This window comes from Ptiloglossa arizonensis, chromosome 8 (genome assembly GCF_051014685.1).
Source record: "Ptiloglossa arizonensis isolate GNS036 chromosome 8, iyPtiAriz1_principal, whole genome shotgun sequence".
In the NCBI taxonomy this organism is placed as follows: Eukaryota; Metazoa; Arthropoda; class Insecta; order Hymenoptera; family Colletidae; genus Ptiloglossa; species Ptiloglossa arizonensis.
The window spans coordinates 1,574,867-1,596,006 of NC_135055.1; the positions used below are offsets into that span (position 1 = coordinate 1,574,867).

Below are 21,140 nucleotides of genomic sequence, written 5' to 3' on the forward strand. Positions count from 1 at the left end.
CTTCTGAAAGAGTTACATTATCCAGTGCTAATTTGTTCTTGCAATAAAAAAGACAAGACATCGATATGTTAAGAACACGAAAATGAGTAAGTATTATGAAAGCATTTTGAAGTATAAGCTCGTGATTATTTACTGTGACAACAAACACGAGTATTAAATCAGAGAAAATAAAGGAAGGAATTGTTATCTTCGTTCTAGGTGTCGTTATTTTAGAAAATTTTCTCGTTCTATAAGATGGTGACATTCGCAATTAAGATTATTGATTATGTATATCGTGTAAGGACAATTTTGAAAACAAATTTGAACGTTTTATCTTTTTTGAAAATTGTGTTCTAAGAGAAGGAATATAATTAATTTCACAGTTGTAGATCCTCTAATTCTGACGCGTCAAAAGAATGCGACTTTTCGTTTCGCTCTACTTTTCTCGGGCTATTCTACAGAGATATTAGATTCAGTATTTCGAACTATCACTCCGTAAGTACCCATTAAAAAGTAAACGTCACAGTTGGGGACCTTTGCTAGTTAGTACAGTACGTGGAACTTTTTACACACAAAATACCTTCGCTGAGCGATAAAATCGTTTGAGCGATCCTCTAATCTTGAAATTTCTAATATTTCTCTAAAATTATCAAATAAATGTCCATAGCAACCCAATTTATGTTAAATAAGAGAAAAAGAAATGAAAGAAGTCTCATATGGTATACAATATGAACAAAAATATAATATAATAATATGTAATATAAACAAAAATATAATATAGTAGTATATAATATGAACAAAAATATAATATAATAGTATGTAATATGAACAAAAAAAAATGATAACCAATTATAATTAATCATGATATCAGACTAAGAACAAAAGTGTCACATAATTTTGAATGTAATACGAACAGTTAGGACGACGACGTTGGTTCCAATCGGTCCCAAGTGCAACGGTCTCGTTACTTCCGATCACGTGGTTGAAACAACTATACGGAAAGTGTCCCTGACGTAAGCTCACGGGCCAAGTTACTAACGGGCGTTCCTTTAGACTTTGGCCAAATTCCAGAACGAACTTTCAGAAGGTGTCGCGGCTAGAATTCAAAGCGTCCACGTCGACGTCGCTTTTGCTTCTATCGCGCTTGCAACCGACACCCATTCGTCACGTACGCTAATCATCATCATCACTTTATGGACACCTATTGTCTGTGCGTGAGCAACCAGCGTGTGATAAATCGGTTTAGAATAAAATATGTAACGCCTGCATTGAATTGAAATAATACGTCGGTTGATCTAATTTGTACGAATGTAACGGGTAGAACGGTACTTTGAATACTATAGTTAACGCGCGACCGTATTCTCCTCGGTGACGACAAGCAAGCTATAAAAGAAGGACGAAATTTTGGAGCGGTAAGAGAGTATGAAAAAATTTTATGTAGAATCACGCCTACTAACGCAACCTTTTCGTATATGGAATGGTTTATTTAAAGTTTTATGAACCGAGAGATTAGTAAGAATTAACATAAATATTTTTTTAATATATTATTATAATTATTATTATTATCGTCATCGTCATCATCATCATCATCATCATCATCATCATCATCATCATTATTATTATTATTATTGAGTTGTTCGAAGTCATTTCGTTTTCCAAAATGGAGAATATATAATTTAATAAAATGTTTATACAATCTAAAAAAATCTTGTTTCATTTTAACCAAAAAGAAACGAAACGACTTTCCGAAAAAGCTAATATCATTGCTTTATTATGGGAGAGCCTATTCAGTTTTTTTTTCTTAAATTGAATAACTTAACGTAATAAATACATACTTAAAAGTTCAATAATAATTGCAAAAATTAGAACGATTGTAAAATCACTTCATAAATATTTTTAAACTTGTGTTTTAATATAATTCAGTTGGCTCGTTTTATACAATTATTTAACTCGTAAAATTTATATAGTAGGTGATCGAAGTAACCGATCGAATTATTTCAATTGTCTATTGTCACTACTCCTTTTTCTTTTCGCTTTCAATTTCCTCGTTGCTAAGTGATCATCCCTTCCACCTCTAGCTACACTTGTCGCAAAGTAATTACTTTTTCCACTTGACAATACTACGTAATAAACGAAATTCTTGTGCGTTCATCGGAATAGCATTTATCGAGGTTCTACTCCATTTTAATAAAACCATAATTTGATTAACGTACAAATCGGACGAATTAAATCACGAATCGAAACATAAGTTTCAGAAATATTTGCCCAACATTTGGACCGATTGAACAAATACCACCGATCAATTTACCACCGAGTAAAGTTCCAAATCATCCCCCTTAGTGTTCGTAGCGTGTGAAACTGTACGCGAAATTAACGTTCTATGGAAATCGTACGAAATGTTCAATGAAGAGATTACACCATAACGAACGTACGCTGATTTTATTCGATATAAGATGATGCACGAGCACGTCGCGCTTTTCCTAATAATAATGAGAATTCCGTTTCACCGCTCGAAGTCAAGGTTACGTTTGCCATTGTTCCAGGTACTCATCAGAAACACCACGCAGAACGAGCTGCAAACTATAGCTACGTACTACTTCGACGGCAAGGGAAAGGCAGTACGGCCGATGGTAGCAATTCTCATGGCACGGGCTATCAATTACCACAAGGAAAGAAAGTGAGTTGTGAGAGGCACGCCTGTACGGATTCTTTCAAGTTCGCCGTCGATAAACTTTTACGCTTTGTCACGATTAAGGAGTTATTGTCCATTCGAATGCTCCCTTCGTTCTGATCGCGTTTGCGTCACGGGGAAACGAGCCCGTGCACCGTGTCGATGAAGCATGTAGCAATTAACAGTTTAGAAAGGCCTGGGGGACGAGACTGTTTATAACAAGGAATATTTAATAAATGCGTGAGACAACTGGTCGAGCATTCGCGATACGTGTCTAGTGGGTCGTTGGTGATTTACGACAGTCGCTTCGTCCAGGTTTATACTTTGATTATTATCAATCGTTGAATGGTCCGGAGTGATAGATCATCGATGACTCGGGGGAAATGTATGTTATAAATTTATGTTTTGATCGTTATGAGACAATCATTAATTGTTTTGTATAGCGGGTTATTCGTTGGTGATACAAGGAGAATGTACCCTATGAATTTATATTTTGACTATTACTAAACAATTGTTAAATATTTTTTCGTAGCGAGTCGAAGAGACCCATGGAGGATGTATCTTGCGCGTTTGTATTTTGACTATTGCGAGACTATCGTTGGAGTAAAAATGAAAGCAATGTTGTCGCATTGTGGGTCACCGATTACCCACAGAGTATCCTTCGTTTCATCGGACTTCAATATTTTTTTATACTAGGATCTGCCGTTTGTTTTGAGAAAAAACACACGAGACAAAATTTCAATCTAGCTAAATAATTAATATTTCTTCTGAACTTTAGATACAATGGAGCAAATTTATTTATTGTTCTTGTAATGCACGAATACAAATCTACGGAAACGCTGTTGTATCGTGTCACTAAATTACATAAAAAATTCAATAATTCTATTTTTGTTCTTGAAAACCTACGGAAACGCTGTTGTATCTTGCCACTAAATTGCATACAAAATTCAATAATTCTATTTTTGTTCTTGAAAACATTACGCGATAGAACGTTGTAAGTATCGCGCATACACGCGCATGATTTCCTTATTTTAGGCATTGAGGACATTCGATGTTAGTGGGATCGGGATAACAATCACGACGATACGAAGAAATCTTTTATTTTCTCTCCGAACCCATCCGTCTTTTGAAATACAGATTTTGTAGAGGAAGGTTCAAGGTATAAGATGGTATTTTTTTATTATCGTTTAAATTATTTTTATCTGCTCGTAATTGTCCGATATTCCGCGATTCAATTTGTACGAAAGGTAATCCAATCATAATTACAACGCGGTAAGACGAAGGTGATCGTTGATTCGCTGTTAGACGCGAGGAAAGGACAGCTTTGTAATATTTAGAAAGCAAGGTCCGTTTCAAATTCACCGATCGCTTTAAGTACAATTATCCGATGAATATGAATGAGAATGTTCAGTGAATGAGAACTAGTGTACGTTGTGTCGTATATGCTCGGCGAATTGTAAATAGTAGTAAGCTTGACGTCACGATTCGAAGAGCGATGGAGATAATCCTCCGGTGACAAAGAACCGTCAAATATCTGTCAACGACCATGCAAGGTGCCAAATTCCTCGATTAGTTCCTTGATCTTCGCTTGGCCAACACAGACACGCATTGAGCAAACAATCGAGAAAGGAACGTTTATTCATTGCAACGAATGTCGTTTAATCACTTGCATCTAACGATGGAATCGAGACGCGTTTCCGACACTATCGATTAATTTGCATTTAAAATTGATATTCTCGCAAGTTGGCAACGAATGTCCTTAAAAGATTAGAGACTTATCAAGGCACGCGACTATCGTACCGATACTTATCGATTGTATCGATTTAATATCCGTTTGATCACAGTTTGAACTCGTCGTAAATAAAAGAAGCGATGAGCAACACTCGGTCATCGGTAAATATAAACGAACGACAAATACAATTAGTAACTTTTTCAAGATAATGTAACGTAGGGACCAAGGCTTAATTCGTATATCCAATATCATGCTTGACACGTCATAAACGATAAGTATAATACGAATTTTGCGAAAAAAATTTCTCTCCGAACGGTGATTAGTCCTCGTAACTAGATACGCATAGATATTGTTATTACTTTAAAATATAACTACTCTTTTATTGCTATTTTTTACTTCATTTTTCATCAACGATGCTCTGAGTTACCATCGAAACAAAATTGGGGGATTGGTTTTCGATGCTAAAAAATCGCAAATATATGTGAAAAATATTCGATTGTTTAGATAAAAATTGATTCAAAGTTGCCCGATAGATACATCGTTGTCTCGAGATCTCGATGGCGTTACAAGGATTGACATACCGAGTACTTCTTACAAAATCAACGATCACTTATTTCACTATTTGTTTCGATAACGTAATACTTGGGAATCGACGCGTATCGGTACTAATGAGTATGTCGATAAATTCATTGCCAACCGTAACTGTAAACTGAATCTTATCACATTTTTCCGCAGCGTTCGTGATCGATAAGTCGCGTCTAGATCCCAGTGAAATCTACATACACACGTGCGTCAATCACCGCAGCCATTATATTATATTTATTGCGTCTTTTATTTCCATGTTTCTCCTACGTGTCCTTTCTCTTCCAATCGTGAATCAACGACCGTTCACACCCAACAAATGCACGATTGGCGATTAATCGATAGAAATCGTTCCGTTTCAGTGATCTCTTGGCATCGCAGCGACAGGTGGCGATGATCTCCGAGATGATCCACAACGCCTCGTTAGTGCACGACGACGTAATCGACCAACCCGACTTCCGCCGTGGAAAACCTTCGGTGAACGTCGTCTGGAGCCAAAAGAAGGTAAGGACCGCCTCGTTTCTGGTCAAAGTCCGCGGCATCCGAGGTTCAATAAATTTCAAATGTCGCCGAATCGTATAACGATCGACGTCGATGACTAAGTTGTTCTTCGGAACTGGTATACCTTGAGAGATCCAAAAATAAGAAAGAGAAAAGGTATTCACGGTGCGTCCACGCTTCCGCGTACGCTAACGTCAGAAAATGTATATGGACAGTTGGTGAAATTTAATCGAGACGATTGAGAGATTGTCATCGTTGTAATATAATTGACACCAATCGATGTTATCGATATTGTATGTAACCGAAGATACGTTGCATAAGATGTTCGATTTTAATTTATAAATGCGAATTACAGTCGCACTTCGATTATCCGATCTAACAGGGATAAAAGATTGGGTAATCGAAAGGATCGGAAAATCGGAGGATTTATTTTTTAGAACAACTGGTAGGTGTATATAAATACATACTAGGTTGTTCGATAAGTTTTGTCGTTTTTTCCAATGTAAAAAGATACTATGACACTTCAACTTTGGACAACTGTGAATATACGAACGAGTCGATGGATCTACATGAAACTTCACACATATTCATCGAACAGTAATATCGTCTTTAGAAAAATAAAACAACGAATCTAATAGCTCCATTTTTTATCGAACGACAAAACTTATTTAGCAATTTATTACATCGGCATAATATTATACATACCGTTTCTCAGGTATAATATTATACATGCTTTGTTTAATGTACATTTATTGGGTTGTTCGGAAAGCCATTTCGTTTTCCAAAATGGAGAATATATAATTTAATAAACTGAGATACAGTTATACACTCTAAAAAAATCGTGTTTCATTTTCACAAAAAAAAAAAAAAAAAGAAATGACTTTCCGAACAACCTGATACATAACAAATCTCACGAATATTTATCGAGTTGAATTTTGTTTAGAAATATAAATAGGAAAATAACGACATAAACATTATTTATTTATCGCAATAATGTCATAATCCCGATTTACAACCACAAAGCAAGTTGATAAACAGTTCAAATTTACAAGTTGTGTATTTTTAACTTGTATTGCTACTGCAGCTAATGAGTTTTTTGTTTTACGTTCGGGTGGTCGGAATTCAATTCCTGCCTGAACCACTTTTTATACAGCGAGTAGTTTACCAGTAATTCGCATTTATAGATTACAATCGAACATCCTGTATAGTTAAAGTCTTACTGCAGTATTTTAAGTTTATTATTCTCCTCCAATTGTTTCAAATAGGCCTGACACACTTTTACAGAGTATTTGAGATCGTTGTCTTGCATAAAAATGAGGATTTCTCCTGTAAGTATTTTCCCTGATTACACTGCATATCGTTGTAGGTTACTCATACTATTCTTTTTGAAATATTCTATCTGTATTCACTAAATACGCTTTATATTTCGCACTAGAACTATCTTCGTGTTCAACCATGGGTGTAAGATATTGACATACGGTAATTCCCGCTTTCAAGTGACTATTTTTATATCAGATTCAAGTGATGGGAGACGATTCCATCACTTGTTAGTCAGCATAGAAAATTAAAATTTATATACTTTTCACTACGACAATATTATCAACGGATCGGTGAGAGTTTCCCGGTGAAAACGAGTACAAACACGATCATATTTCGATTACATTTAATCACGCATAAAAAAAATTACTTCCTCATTTTGAAAATACGTTCACCATCGAATGAGATATTGTATTAGGTTGTTCGGAAAGTCATTTCGTTTTCCAAAATAGAGAATATATAATTTAATAAAACGTTTATACACTCTAGAAAAATCGTGTTTCGTTGTCACCCCCCCCCCCTCCCAAAAAAAAAAAAACGAAATTACTTTCCGAACAACCCAGTATTTGGACTCGACTAACCAGGAAAACCTTGCCAATTCATCGAATGGCTATAACATGGTAATAATATAATACTTTGACAAATACACGACAAAAAGTATAAAAATTTTCATTTTACATTGCGCGATCAACACACTCAAGTTTCGTCAACACACGACATCTAATGCGAGAATTGCTCGTTGTTGCTCTATCGTTCGCTATAAAACTCGCCACCTACCCCGCTTTCGAGCCAACTGTAGCCCCGTCGCTCGAAACCGAGGGGATCCTCGATTAACTTTTCTCGTACATTTCAACGCACAAAAACATGACATTTGCTCCCGAACACATCGAATACCGATTCATCTGGCCACGGTACTTTCTCCCGATCGGATATTGTTCAATCTTTACGTTGTCCATCGAGGTCCCTCTCTACTTTACTTCCTGGCGTGTTAAAAGTGGTATTTCAGGTTACGTTTCGAGTTATTACTCGCAACGCGTTCCGTGCATCACCCGTATCCACTAGTAGCCGAATATCAACGCACATCGGGTAATTCTCAAGGTGAAATTGACGATCGATTGTCGAATAACGATGTTTCCTACCCTATTCCTGTTTCTCTGTTTAATAAACGTTCGTAATCCTCATTCGCCTCAGCGTCGAGGCGCTCATGTTTAATCGATCGCCGGGCATCATCGACATCTCGGATTTCTTTCACCCGATGCACCGTGAATTTCGATACAGTCTCGATCGTCCGGCGCGTCGATCGACGAAGACTGAAAACTCTCTCTGAAATACCGAAGGAGGAAGGAGGCTAATGCGATTCACGAGCCGCGCGGCGCTGACCGTGCACGCTTTCTTGGCTTGGAACCGGAAACGGGCAACCGGCGTTCGGTCTTGCCGCGCTGTGTCACGCTTCGCGTGTTTTCGAAAAAGGGAATCACTGAAACGGCCTCACCGTCTCGGCTTAGCTAGAAAATCAGTTTGCACTGATTAACGGTGCGTTAGAACGAACGAGCGGCATGAAATTGCCTCGAAAGTTGATGATTCTGCCAATTAGATTTCTCGGTACAACATTTCTCGAAGACAAGGCGCCACGGACCGAATCACGTAACGATCGTTTGTTTCAAAACAGTGTCGAACTTGTTCCCCGTTTGAAAATCGTGGTGAAATTTGACAGATCGTTCGAAATTCAAATACGAAACACCGAGACACGGGGATTGAACGTTATTCTATTGCTACATCGTGTGATTAGGCAATTGTCGCGTGAGAGTTTCCGGCCAAAAGAGAAAATGTGGACTAAGATCTGTAAAAAGTAGTTTTATGAATGGAAATCACGTAACAGATGTTTCAGTCCATAAACCTGGATTTGGTATTAATAATGTCTCGGTAGAAGATGCGTGCTGTCTGTTACATGCAGTCGAGATGAAATTGAGATTTAATTGGCTCGAGCGAGATGAATTTCGTGATACGTTTGGAAACAAATCCGAAGAACATAGATCTTTTATCGTTTATGAATTATCTGTGCTTTATTCGTTCTACTTTAAACGATGTTGATGCGTTATTTAAGACAAAAGTAGAATATTATTTATTGTTTTATTACTTTGTTACTTTTTTGTTTTTCACATTTAACGGGACCAAATGAAATGAAATCTGATAATTTTATCAAACTCTTTCGGTACACATAGAAATTATGGTTTTGTAAATTTGTGAAAATTTGTCAGAAACTTTTCTGTTACATCATATTTCTTCTGTTGCGTCATATTTGCTCCTTTGAGAAATAAAGGAAAACAGAAGGTTTCGTATTGTTGGAAATCTTTTGAAATGGAACATAAATTTAGTAAAAATTGCTTAAAAACTATGTTTATTAGGGAGGGTTAACTTTCCCTGTGACGTTAAGGTAATTTTTTTACGAAACTCGTGCATAGCTTCTTGTTTCGCTACCAGCGAAACTCGATGTCTAAAAATTTCTGAGCACACATATCCTGCTAAGAATGTAACATTACGTGTGATTATGGGTTGTTGCAAAATATGTGAACGGAAAAAGGTCGCCACTCGAGACGCCCTTGAGCGTTAACAATACAAATTACTACATTTCCATGATGTAAATTTTAAAAACTGTACACTTACACCGGTACATCTAATATTGTTATTTCAACATTCTTATCAGCTAATGTAGTAAATAAGGTCATGCTTGAGTTTCGCTCACAATAATTATAAATATTGGAAATAATCGATTTTGCGTTTTAGAAATTTGGTCTTCATTTACCATATGTTTTATTGCTTATAAATTATTATTTTTATGAATCGTGTAATCAAATATCTCCAAATAAACTCCAAAAAATGTTATTCTACATTTTCGACCTACTTTTTCTACAGCATATACTCTTCGTTCTCATTAGCATACACGATCAGTGTTCTTCAACGATTAATTTCGTGTAAGGATATTTCTATTATTGATGGATTTCAGATTTCCATTTCTAAATAATCATTTAAACACCACAAGTGTCCTGTCTATCGGGTTATTTTATAAATCTTTGGTCATTTTACAAACCGTACTTAATTCACTTCTTTTTAAAAAGCAAAAACAGACAGTAGTCTGAACTACTTGCACTACTTACACATATTGAAATTGACATTTCACGAAATAATTCAGAGACAAGTAGAAATAATACAAGAAAATGACATTTCTATGAGCAATCAAGGTTGTTTTGTGTACACGTGAATGATTCCTTTGGGTACAATTGACCGAAAGGAAAATGTGGGAAGATTTATAAAACGACTCGATGGTTATATTCTGTGTAATTTGTGTTTCTCGGAGGATTGCAAAGTGAAATGATTTGAAATTAATTGGTCGAGGTTTGAACACATTCTCGATACAAACGTGTGCTTCTGATGTAGTACACGTGATTCGCAGAAAGGCTTGAAAAGTGTGACGGCCTTGAGGAACAAATTAGCGAGTTACAAAGAAATGGAAAGCCGACAAATAGCCACGAAAGTCTCGCGTCAAAGATTGGAGGGAGCACTGGGCTAACCAATTGTGTAACAGCACCGTATTAACGCGACACTAATTGAGCGAACTCTTGCTTATGTATATATAATAGTTATCGTTGGGTTACGCGCAAATAACAAGGCCGTGAACGAGCTAGGACGTAACTGGAAATTCCTCTTTATCGAACGATCACCTGTTAAAAGAGCTGAGATCATATTTGATTGTACAAAGTGTTTCTAAATTAAAGGACCAAACTGTCCAAATATATTTCGCAAATAGAAATCGGGGGAAAATGTTATATAAACATAGAACCAAAAATCCTTTATTAACAAACTATATTATTAGAAATATACTTTCTACGAACTATTGGTTTATTCATTGAACAACCAATGAATATACTTGATAAATCAAACGAGTGAATAATAAAATTATTTGTCCTATACTTATAGATTTATGGTGCACTTATTTGGTAACGAAACCATTAAACACGAATAAAGTAATTTCAAGCTGGCTGTTGATATATTATGTCGTAAGATTAGGTTGACAATATTTATTTTATGTTTTTATGTGAATTTTGTTTACTTTATATCGTTAAAGACGATTAATATAATTTCTATTCATCGCTTATGCGCTTATCAATTCGAGGTTGACTTTGTTAAAAAATTGAATCGCCTCTTTCTTTTGTTATAACTTTTTAAAATAGTAATTTTCGAACCTATATAACACATGTTATTCATCTTTGCTTACAGAATACATTATCACAGTCTGATATTTAAATCTAAAAGCAGCCTGTATGTAAAAGCAATTACGATCGATGATTTCGCACGGAATTCTTTTTGAACACTTTTTTGTCGTTTACAATAATCGCTCAAATAATAGAGAGAATACAAAAAAAAAAAAAAAAAAAGGAAATCGTCTTTAGAAAATCGTTAGGATTTATGTTACACGGAAGCGAAATCAATTACTCAACTGATTATCTGTTCGTAAAATTTCCAAGTACATTCGAAAGATTTGATTCGTAATTGAATCGCTAATGCCTTCCTGAATATTGTTATTGTTTATTTTTGAGCTTACCGTTCCTAACATCCTATTTTCCCTTTTGTTAATATCCTACTCGTCTATCGTAAACTCGTATCGGTTTCAAGAAAACGTCTTGTTGTAACACGGTAAATTCTAATTACAAAATGTAATAATTTAATTCGTTGTTGTTTTAGAAACAGCACTTTAATCGTGTCTTGCCTCTCTTGCACAATTATCAACATGTATCACTTGTTTATCTTACATCTACACTTTTACACATACGTGAAATAAAATACAAATTTAAATCATAAATATTTAGTTTGAATTTTAATAGTTAACTTTGTCCTACAGTAATAAAAATTAACTAACACTGTCGTGTGTTAATTGATCTGTGGTCCAGGTACGCGTACCTTGCCATAAAAATTCCATGGTCGCGATAAACCTTCTCGTCACTTCGATCCGTATCATTGATCGGAAGTTATTTTTCAAAGGCGATCATGCTCTGCTCGTGCGTAATCATGCTTTTCGCCGATCGGAGCTGCACCCTGTTTGCTTGCCGCGCTGATTCACACGCGTTTTGCGAAACCTGGATCTTTCGTAACGTCGCCGCCAATTTCAATAAAGTATCGTGGCTACGAAAACGACGTTTTCGAAAGGAAATCACAGTAGCGCGTCGTTGCACTTAACGCGCGTGAAAACGAGACGGTCGACGATACCGGATGTGAAACTCGAAATGATGAGCAGCCAGTTGTCGCGCGAGACAACGAAACGACGCTTCCAAGCGTGTTCTTAAGCAATAAACGAAACAAGTGAATTTTTACCGCGGCCAGCCTTGAACGACGAATTTCACCTGCGAAGTTTCTTCCATTTTCCGCGATGAAAAATGGTGTAACGAAAGGTATCGAAATTATTTACGGTTAACTTCATTTCGAGCGATGAAAAGTTTGACGTTTTTTCTTTTAACGGTGCCCATTGTTTTTAAATGGAAAAGAGGAAACTTTTTCAATCAAAATTTTTGGACGTTTGACTTCGTTAGTTGAAAAATAAGTTACGTTCGTGTATTTTCTCGAAGTTGAATTTCAAAATGGGGGCGTTTATTGAACGAGATACGCGATATATATAAATATACATATATAATAGAAACTTATAAAAGACACTGGTACATACGTGTACCTAGGCTTATTTTGCCAATTGTTTTAAGTAGTCTAATACCTAATCCTTATAATTGAAAATAAATATTCATAATTAATTTCTCGATGTTAAAATACCTACTTTTGGTTTTATCTGGGTTATCTATATTTTTCTATAGGAAATATTTTAAAAGTCTTCCCCTCTCCTCCATGTAGAGCAATGGAGTACTCCGTTTGGGCAAAACGTTTCGTAAATGTATTTACCTTAAGATTTACACCTTGTAGTGAATGGACTTGGAGCAATGGTGCTTGGGATAATTTGCATTTCACCTACTCGAACAAGACGACCAATATTCTGAAGATTATTCATTCCATATAAAATTAATCATTTATATGCTATTATATTAATCCATATAGAAAACGGATTAAATTAATACGATTTGAAGGAAAGATATTAAACAAATTTCTCGGAATCACTTTTAATATTTTAATTTAGTGATCAAAGTTTAATTTTTATAAATCAGAAAGTAAGAAAATGTAGTAGCTTTCGATGAAAGTTAATGTAACACAAGGGAATTTTGTTAATTTCAATGTGTGAAATTCATCTGATAAACCAACTTAAATTAACAATCATAACGTGCAATGGATAGTTGATGAAATGATATATTAGATCATTAGTACTTTCCAACGGACGGTTACCGATTTCGATCGCACAGTGTTTGGTGTGTTTAATTCAATCAGATCACAATGTTTGTGAAATTCTATTATCGCAACAATTATGACAGTTACAAAGATACTTGTTACGATCGCTAATCGTAATATAGTAGAGCAATGTAACTGTCAGTCATCAATATTCGGTAGAGCACAGTTGTTGTATACTTGACTTGCTTTTTACTGGTTTCCGGCTTCATAACATGAATCGAAATAGCCAATTCTTCGGTGTTTGAATTTCATCCTTTTACCTTAAAGTTTCACAATTCACGAAAAAGCGAGACGAGAGTTCATTAGTTATGCCGGAACTGGATGGTGTGGGAACATCTCTCCTAAAATAGATTCGAAACTATAATGTCACTGTATAAAATATTCGACGCGTGTCATTTTTACACGAGGAAATTCTCGAACTTTGAACATCATCGAATGATAAAACACACTGAAATTATCACCAAACATCAACTTCACCGTTCAAGTTAAACTAATTAAACAATTAATAAAGCATATTTTTCAAATTTTACATTTCTCCTGAAAAACCTACAGTAATGCAAATTATTTTTCATCTTGTATCTCTCTTACCTTACACGAGCAACATATCAATAAATAGAAAGAAATCAATAAATTAATATTTAAGGTTACAATATATTATTAGACGAATGCTACAACGATCTATATTAAATCATGGTTGAACAAAATTTTTAATTTATCTCTCGAAGAATTTTTACATTTTATTTGTTTATGTCATGTATATATGAATAAAAGACAACGACAAAGTGTAAAATAAATTGCCTATCGAATATAGAAATAAAAATGGAGACCATGAGCCTGGTGCAGTCGATGTTGATTACGTATTAAAGGAACTGTTTAACGTATTTGGGATATGAGATTCAGTGACACTTGGAAATCATCGTCAGAGACGGTAGCACGACGACGTTAAAAAGCCATTAAGAAATTGTGGTTTCAGCGTGTTACACCTTGCGTGCAATGTGCTCATGAAATGCATCAAATTGCCGTTCTAACGCCAGAAAACCGCAAGCACATGCGTCGAAACTGAATGGCTGATAGTCGTGAAGCCTTTGACGATCTATTCTCCTTTGCAATATAGTCGCGGTTACTTAACTCGTTCCCATCAGTCTAACCCCTATTTGCATGTGCAGTAACTTTCTAACAATACTGCTTTGCATTGCCAATCGGACTAAATTACTATAAAATTCGCATAATGAATTAGAAAAAGTGTGTTCAATTTTTGTGTTCTTTCATTTGAATCAATACGTTAAGTAAATAAGCTGCTTTTAAATAACAATGTTTATCTTCGGATTCGAGTGACAGGTCATTGTATTCTCACTGTCATTCGCTGAGAGTATTACCAATGAATTGATGAGATTCTCCCAATGAAAATGAGTTCAAACACAACCTTCTTTAAATTATTTTTAATTGTATGTAATTAACTTTTTTGAAAATGTGACTCGAATATTGTGTATTTCGAAATAGGCTGAGTGTGATCGTGTTTGGACTCATTTTCATGGAGAAGATTTTGTCAATCCAATGACAATGTTTTCATATGGATATGCAGTTGAACAACGATTATCAGAAATAATAGGGAGATCGAATAGAATTTTCTATAAACGAATTTTCCTATAATCGATCAATAAAGACATTTGAGCAGGTATAATTTATGTTACCGAATATAATTGTAATATTGTATTAGTACGTACAATATTATGCTAATGCTGAGACTCGACTGGAGATCAAAATCGCTACCTACCTCGGTTTCAAGTAAACCGATAGTCCCCATTTGGTCACTAGAGAGTGGGAATGACTACTATATAACGCGATATAACTGCTCTGAAAAGTAATACAAACGTTTCAAGTTTTAAAAAATTCGCATGAAATGTATACTGTTTTGCTTTTTTTTTATATCATAGTATTCTCTTCTCTGTCGAGAAAATATCGACAGTTTGGAATAAAATCAAACAGCCCGAAGATTGTTATCGTAATCGGTTAATTAACGTGTAAACACCATCTCGTACACAAGAATGTCTAGTACCTCCTATTTAGAAAAAAAAAAAAAAGGATGAAAGAACGACTATTTGCTTGCTTTAAGTTCATCGGTTCTATTTCGAAAGATGCACGGTGAAAGGTAACGTGTATCTTAACTGTACGTAGTCATTTTACCTTTCCTCGTCAATGACTTCGAACGAGCACTACAATTTCATTATCGATAAAATTACCGACCTCCGTTGAACAATTATTTATCGATATTTCCAATGTTCTCAAACACTCGTATTTCCTGTTTTCAGAACACGATGGCGGGAGATTATATTCTGGCAGTCGCGTCGATTATGATTGCTCAGCTTCGAAACGACAACGTCACCCTTACCCTCAGTCAGGTAAAGTTCACGAGTTTATTACCGAACAGGATTGTCACCTAACTTGACTGCTTTAAATTACTTAATAACTATTGCAAAGAAAAATGCTGTCTTTCTCTTTTTTGTAATTGTGAATATTGTAATTGAAATTTTTCTTTCAATATAGTTTCTATATTCTAAAAAGAGTCCATACAAAAGTGTCGAAGTGTATTTTACTTAAGATGACTATTCAGGATCTATCCTTTTAAGTTAAGAACCATTTCTTAGAAATGTTCACTAAACTTATTAGTTTGAAAGTCCTAGTCTTATTTTTAAATATGTAATTTGATTGAAGTAAAATAATTTTCCATGTTAACATTTCTGTTGATCGAAGCTATATTTTTTAATTGAAGATCACCTCAAAGTCGTTGAAATATGGTGCCATAAATATTTTTTGCTATTTTTAATATTCAAATTTGTAACTGATCAAAAACTGACTAACTTTTATCGAAAATTTTTCTTCGATAGATTGAAAATGGTGGTCAGATTTAAAGTATGCACCCTGTATATGCGTAAAAAACCTGTTCAGTGAAAAGTCGATATACAGGTTGGAATATAATTCATGACACAATTAAAATGCAGATGCTTCTTGGTTCCAAGAGCTCGTGTGTCACCTTTAATACAACTTTCCATAATAAATTGATTCCAAAGCTTGTATCCAGTGAGGGAAAAAATTTCAATTTTCTTTGCAAAAATTAATGAGAAAGGAGGGAAACATGAAATATAAATGCAACATTTAGTTGAAACAAAAGTTACTTATCATATCGAATAAATTAGAATTCAAACAAGCAGTTTACAAGTAAGGTGAATCATCCTGTTTCTTTTAGCAATACATGATTTCCACTATTAAATTTCTGAATATCATTGGAGTAAATATCAGTAAAGGAATTTTCATTTTTACTCCAGTGATAATATAAATAGAAGCTTTGTCTTTATTAATGTATTATTTCCTATTATATCTATACGTTACATGAATGTCTGCGTTTTTTTTTCCCATTATTATTATTAATTCCACGCGCGCGCAAAACTATCCACGCGCTCTAGGATCCTGATATAATCCTGATGATAAGTATTGACCAGTCCAGGTGCTTTCCAGGTCGTGACGGACCTGGTGCAGGGTGAATTTATGCAGCTCGGCTCTAAAGAAACGGAGAATGAGAGATTCACGCACTACCTCACGAAAACGTATCGCAAGACAGCCAGTTTGATCGCCAATTCGTTGAAATCTGTAAGTAGACGATAATCTTCATTTTTTATCTTATTTAAACTTGTATTGATAAATTTTCCGTAGGTGGCCATGTTAGGAGGTGCTGACGATCAACTGGTAGAATTATCTTTCCAATATGGTAAAAATATTGGCTTGGCGTTTCAATTAGTTGATGATCTTTTGGATTTCGTGTCATCTTTGGCCGCAATGGGCAAACCTACTGCAGCTGATCTTAAACTTGGTCTTGCAACTGCTCCAGTTCTTTTCGCGTGTGAGCGGGTAAGGATACAGTAACTGGCATAGGACATAGGAAATGCAAATGAAATGTTAGTAAATATTTAGATATGCCAGAAAGAATATATTCAATAACACATTAAGAGTAAAATGACAAAGGAAATACAAAAATATACTGTATCATCAATATGACAATCACACATAAAATCTTACTGTTAAGAAAACGAATATGATATAAATAAATATAATGCTAGATCTGCATAATTAAACGTCAATTGTTATTGTAATTACATACGTATATATATTCATAAAACATTTGAAATATTCAATCACATTACTGATACAATCAATACCTTCTTTGCTATCATTCTTAGAGGTAAATATTAATACCAACAAGTATCATTTTGGAATCACAAAATGAGTAAATATTGTATTAATTTCATCGCCCAACAATGCCTTAAAAGAATAAACAGGAATACTATTCACTTACTAAATTTGATTATAATTGTGTTTCTTCGTTTATTGCAGTATCCAGAATTAAATGCAATGATCATGCGCCGGTTTCAAGAACCAGGGGACGTTGAAAAAGCTTTCGAACTTGTACACAAATCACAAGGTCTTGATCAGACGAGATTTTTAGCTCGAAAACATTGCGTAGAAGCTGTTAAACTCGCGCAATCGTTAGCCGAAAGCCCATACCAAAAAGGTCTGCAAGTAGTCTGCGATTTAGTACTGAATCGCATGAAATAACGACGTGAGATATTATTTCCATGTATGAAAGAAACACGAATGATGTAGTCGTGAAGAATTACTATTGGCAGTGGTTGTAACTAATGCCAATAAAAATTTCATTAAACGAAATGTAATGTACCTCCGTTACAACAGATTATACTAGTTAAAAAGTAGGACGAACATTCAGAGAGATCAAGGTATTTTTTTTTTAAACACTTTGCATGCATTCAAAACTCGTAGTAAATTGTGTTTGATTATTATCATCGAAAGTACTTGAGGTTCTGTTTTAAATTAAATGTTTGTAATATAGAAGTTTTAGATGTTTATCACTACAGGTTGGAAAAGAGTTTATTCGATAGAAACGAGAGATCGGCATCGAAATAATTTTTATAAATATGGTAACGCAAAGAGAATCGCATCGTTTTATGATGATCATTGTCTTTAAGACAGCATTGAAGTGTGAAGAATGTTGTTATGAAATATTCGAACTTAATGACTTCGATACTTTTTGAATATACTTCCATGTTGGCAATCTGAATTCGAGTTTTAATGAATAAATTATATAAGCGAACAATCGCTGACCAAATGTCTAACTTTACCTTGCAAGAGAGAGAAGCACCATATAAAAAATGTAAAAAAAACGAGCGGTAATGTTTACTTCGCTCCATAGCACACATATTACCTGATTTTTATCGATACTGTCAATTGTAAGTGTAAATAAAATAACGTGTAGAGTAGTTATATTATATTAGAATTGGTAACTCTTCCTGATTGTTCTCTTAACAATTTTTATAATGAATCATAATTCAATAAATAAATAAAGTTTCTGGTATAACGATATTACAACTACATAACTTGATTAATTCTAATCCTAAAAATTACATAGTTCAAGATTAAAATAAATATGTGCTTTTCGTTTAAAACGTGCATATTACAATTAATTACTATTGTTATTAATTATACATAACTACTTGTTAAATCTATGAGTATTTCTGACACATTTAACATTCTCAAGAACAACAATCGCAAGGGTACCAGTACTAATTGACAGCATAATTTAATATTTTGTTTAAAATGTGCGAAGAATACCTACCAAAGAAGACTTTATGGTCTTGATTCTTCCACTTACGTTGTGAAAATTAATTTTGGTTTGTCGAATTTAATAAAAATTATCAAAAATTGGAGTGTTATATACAATTGGATAATAACATTTTGATATTTTCATCAAATTATTCATATTATTTTTATTTGAAAGGTGTCTAATAAAGTGGAATACCATCTTCCATAATCTATTATATTCATGTTGAATAGAAAATCTGCTCAAAATATTATTTGCTACATAACTGAACATATAGATATAAATGTATAATAACTTATATTTATAACATGAATTAATGTATATAATTACTCTGTAAGGTAACACAAATCACCGCTGTAAGATTATTAATAAAAAAAATGCAAACATGTAATTACGATCAAATGTATATTTATGTTAGGGTAAGAATATTCAATTGGTTCAGAAAAAAAAAGATAAATGAAGCTCTCGATCTCCTGCACATGTTCAAACTATTATAAACTATTATTTATAAGTACAACAGAATTACACTATTCATTTGATCTATGTATATTTTATCAAGAATTGAATTGTTGCAAACTGTAACTGAAAAACAGCTCATATACATAATTTATTTATAACTTTGGTTTCTGAAGTAACAAATTAATTTAACAATTATTCGTAAATTTAAATAGATTTGACAATTGTCCTATAAACGCGTTGTCATGTATAAATGCACTGGCATTAATTAGAACAATGGAATATTCTTTATATGTAAACATGCGATTGTAAATATGCGATTCTTTATAAGTACATCCTATATGCATAACTTCCAATGTTGATAAAAGAGAAGAATTACAGAATTGTAATATCAAAATCAAATATCTCTAACTTAGATTGATTAGCTTCATTATTATTAAATTGTAAACCATAAGGTTTAGTATCTTATTTGTTGTGTTGGGATCACTAAATTCATGTTATATAATTCCTTTTTAATATAAACGTTATATTAAAATTCAAAAACCGACTTACTTCTTTTAAACTTATTATGAGATATTACATTCAGAAATACTTATTACAAGTTTTTACTTTTTAATATTTTCCTACAGAACAAACAATATACTATTTGAAGATTTTTTAGAAATAAATGTTATTGAAAATCTAACCCATAATTATAGCTACATATTTGTTTAATGGCAAAAGAAAATGTTACTAACTAACAAAGTACAACAGAATTACAGATTTGTATTTAAATCATAAAAATTAAACTAACTACCCTAACACCTAACTAATAATTCGTCCAAAATTCGTCTATTACTAGATTCTACTTAACAGTATCTTGTACTTTAAGAGAGAAAAGTTTAATCTTTCTTTGCTTCATAATTTAAGATCGTATAAAGAAAATGAAAGTAAAATGGAGAAAGAAAGAAAAGCTATTTGTATTACAAAAGTTTGATGTTTATGTATTTTTCAAACTTTAATGTCACAGTATGCATGTTATTTACGTATTACAAATTAATAATTAGCCTATTTAAATATATTTTAATTCAGTTTTGAAGTAGAAAAATAGTTACTAAAAATCTTAAAATATGGAAAATAATATTTATTATGTTCTACACATTAGTATGACATTTCTTTAATTATTTTAATTTGCATAGTATATATGAGACTTACAATTTCCACATCAAATTTCATTTCTCTTGTAAGAACATAGTCTTTCTCTTAGACAGATAAATTAATTTCAAAGACATATTTTACAAGAATATTTAAAAAATTTACATTTTCGTTTTGTGTAAAAGAGTTAAAATCAAGATTTAATTTCTTTTTTTTTTTTAACAGAAAAGTCATTGCCAATAACAATTCGAGTCGATTATCGATCGGAAAATTTCTGTGTGTTATATAAAACGTATAATAAATACGAAGCATTTAATTTTTATTCATGCATCATCTAAATAAAAAAAAATTATTAATGTGAAGGACATTTTTTAACATTTGAAGCAAAATGTAGCTTTGTTTGAATATTTAAGAAACACTTTCGCAAAATTTTCATTTACTTTAATTAGACTATTAACTGGAAAAGAGCTGTAATTTTCTTTTAGTGCTTGCATCACCTGTTTCGAAAATTATAGTAATCATGCCAAAGTTTTCTTCCTGAATTTTTATTTAATTTGAACCGATGTTAATCGGAATATAGAGTAATGATCGTTAAAAAAAAAAGAGAGTGACAAGGATATTATGCGAGTAGAGTAAAAAGTAATAAGTTTATTGTTCATTGAACATGAACATGAAAATATGTTCATTATACCTCGATATTAACAAGAATATAGAATGATAGT

General features: G+C 33.4%; 1 protein-coding gene across 5 annotated transcripts in view; it reads left to right on the forward strand.

Moving 5' to 3' along the window:
• Window positions 1-19,805, forward strand: part of Qless (decaprenyl diphosphate synthase subunit 1 qless) — a 62,702-nt gene extending 42,897 nt beyond the window's left edge. For 2 of the 5 annotated variants that reach the window (XM_076318267.1, XM_076318266.1), the window contains 6 exons: window positions 2,523-2,656; window positions 5,327-5,468; window positions 15,470-15,559; window positions 16,674-16,805; window positions 16,869-17,063; window positions 17,547-19,444. In XM_076318267.1, coding sequence (XP_076174382.1) covers window positions 2,523-2,656; window positions 5,327-5,468; window positions 15,470-15,559; window positions 16,674-16,805; window positions 16,869-17,063; window positions 17,547-17,768 — 915 coding nt within the window. In that variant the 3' untranslated portion in view covers window positions 17,769-19,444. Of the gene's footprint in view, window positions 1-2,522; window positions 2,657-5,326; window positions 5,469-15,469; window positions 15,560-16,673; window positions 16,806-16,868; window positions 17,111-17,546 lie in introns of all 5 variants that reach the window. The other 3 variants (XM_076318263.1, XM_076318264.1, XM_076318265.1) reach the window with 3 other exon arrangements.
• The last annotated feature ends 1,335 nt before the right edge of the window (window positions 19,806-21,140 follow it).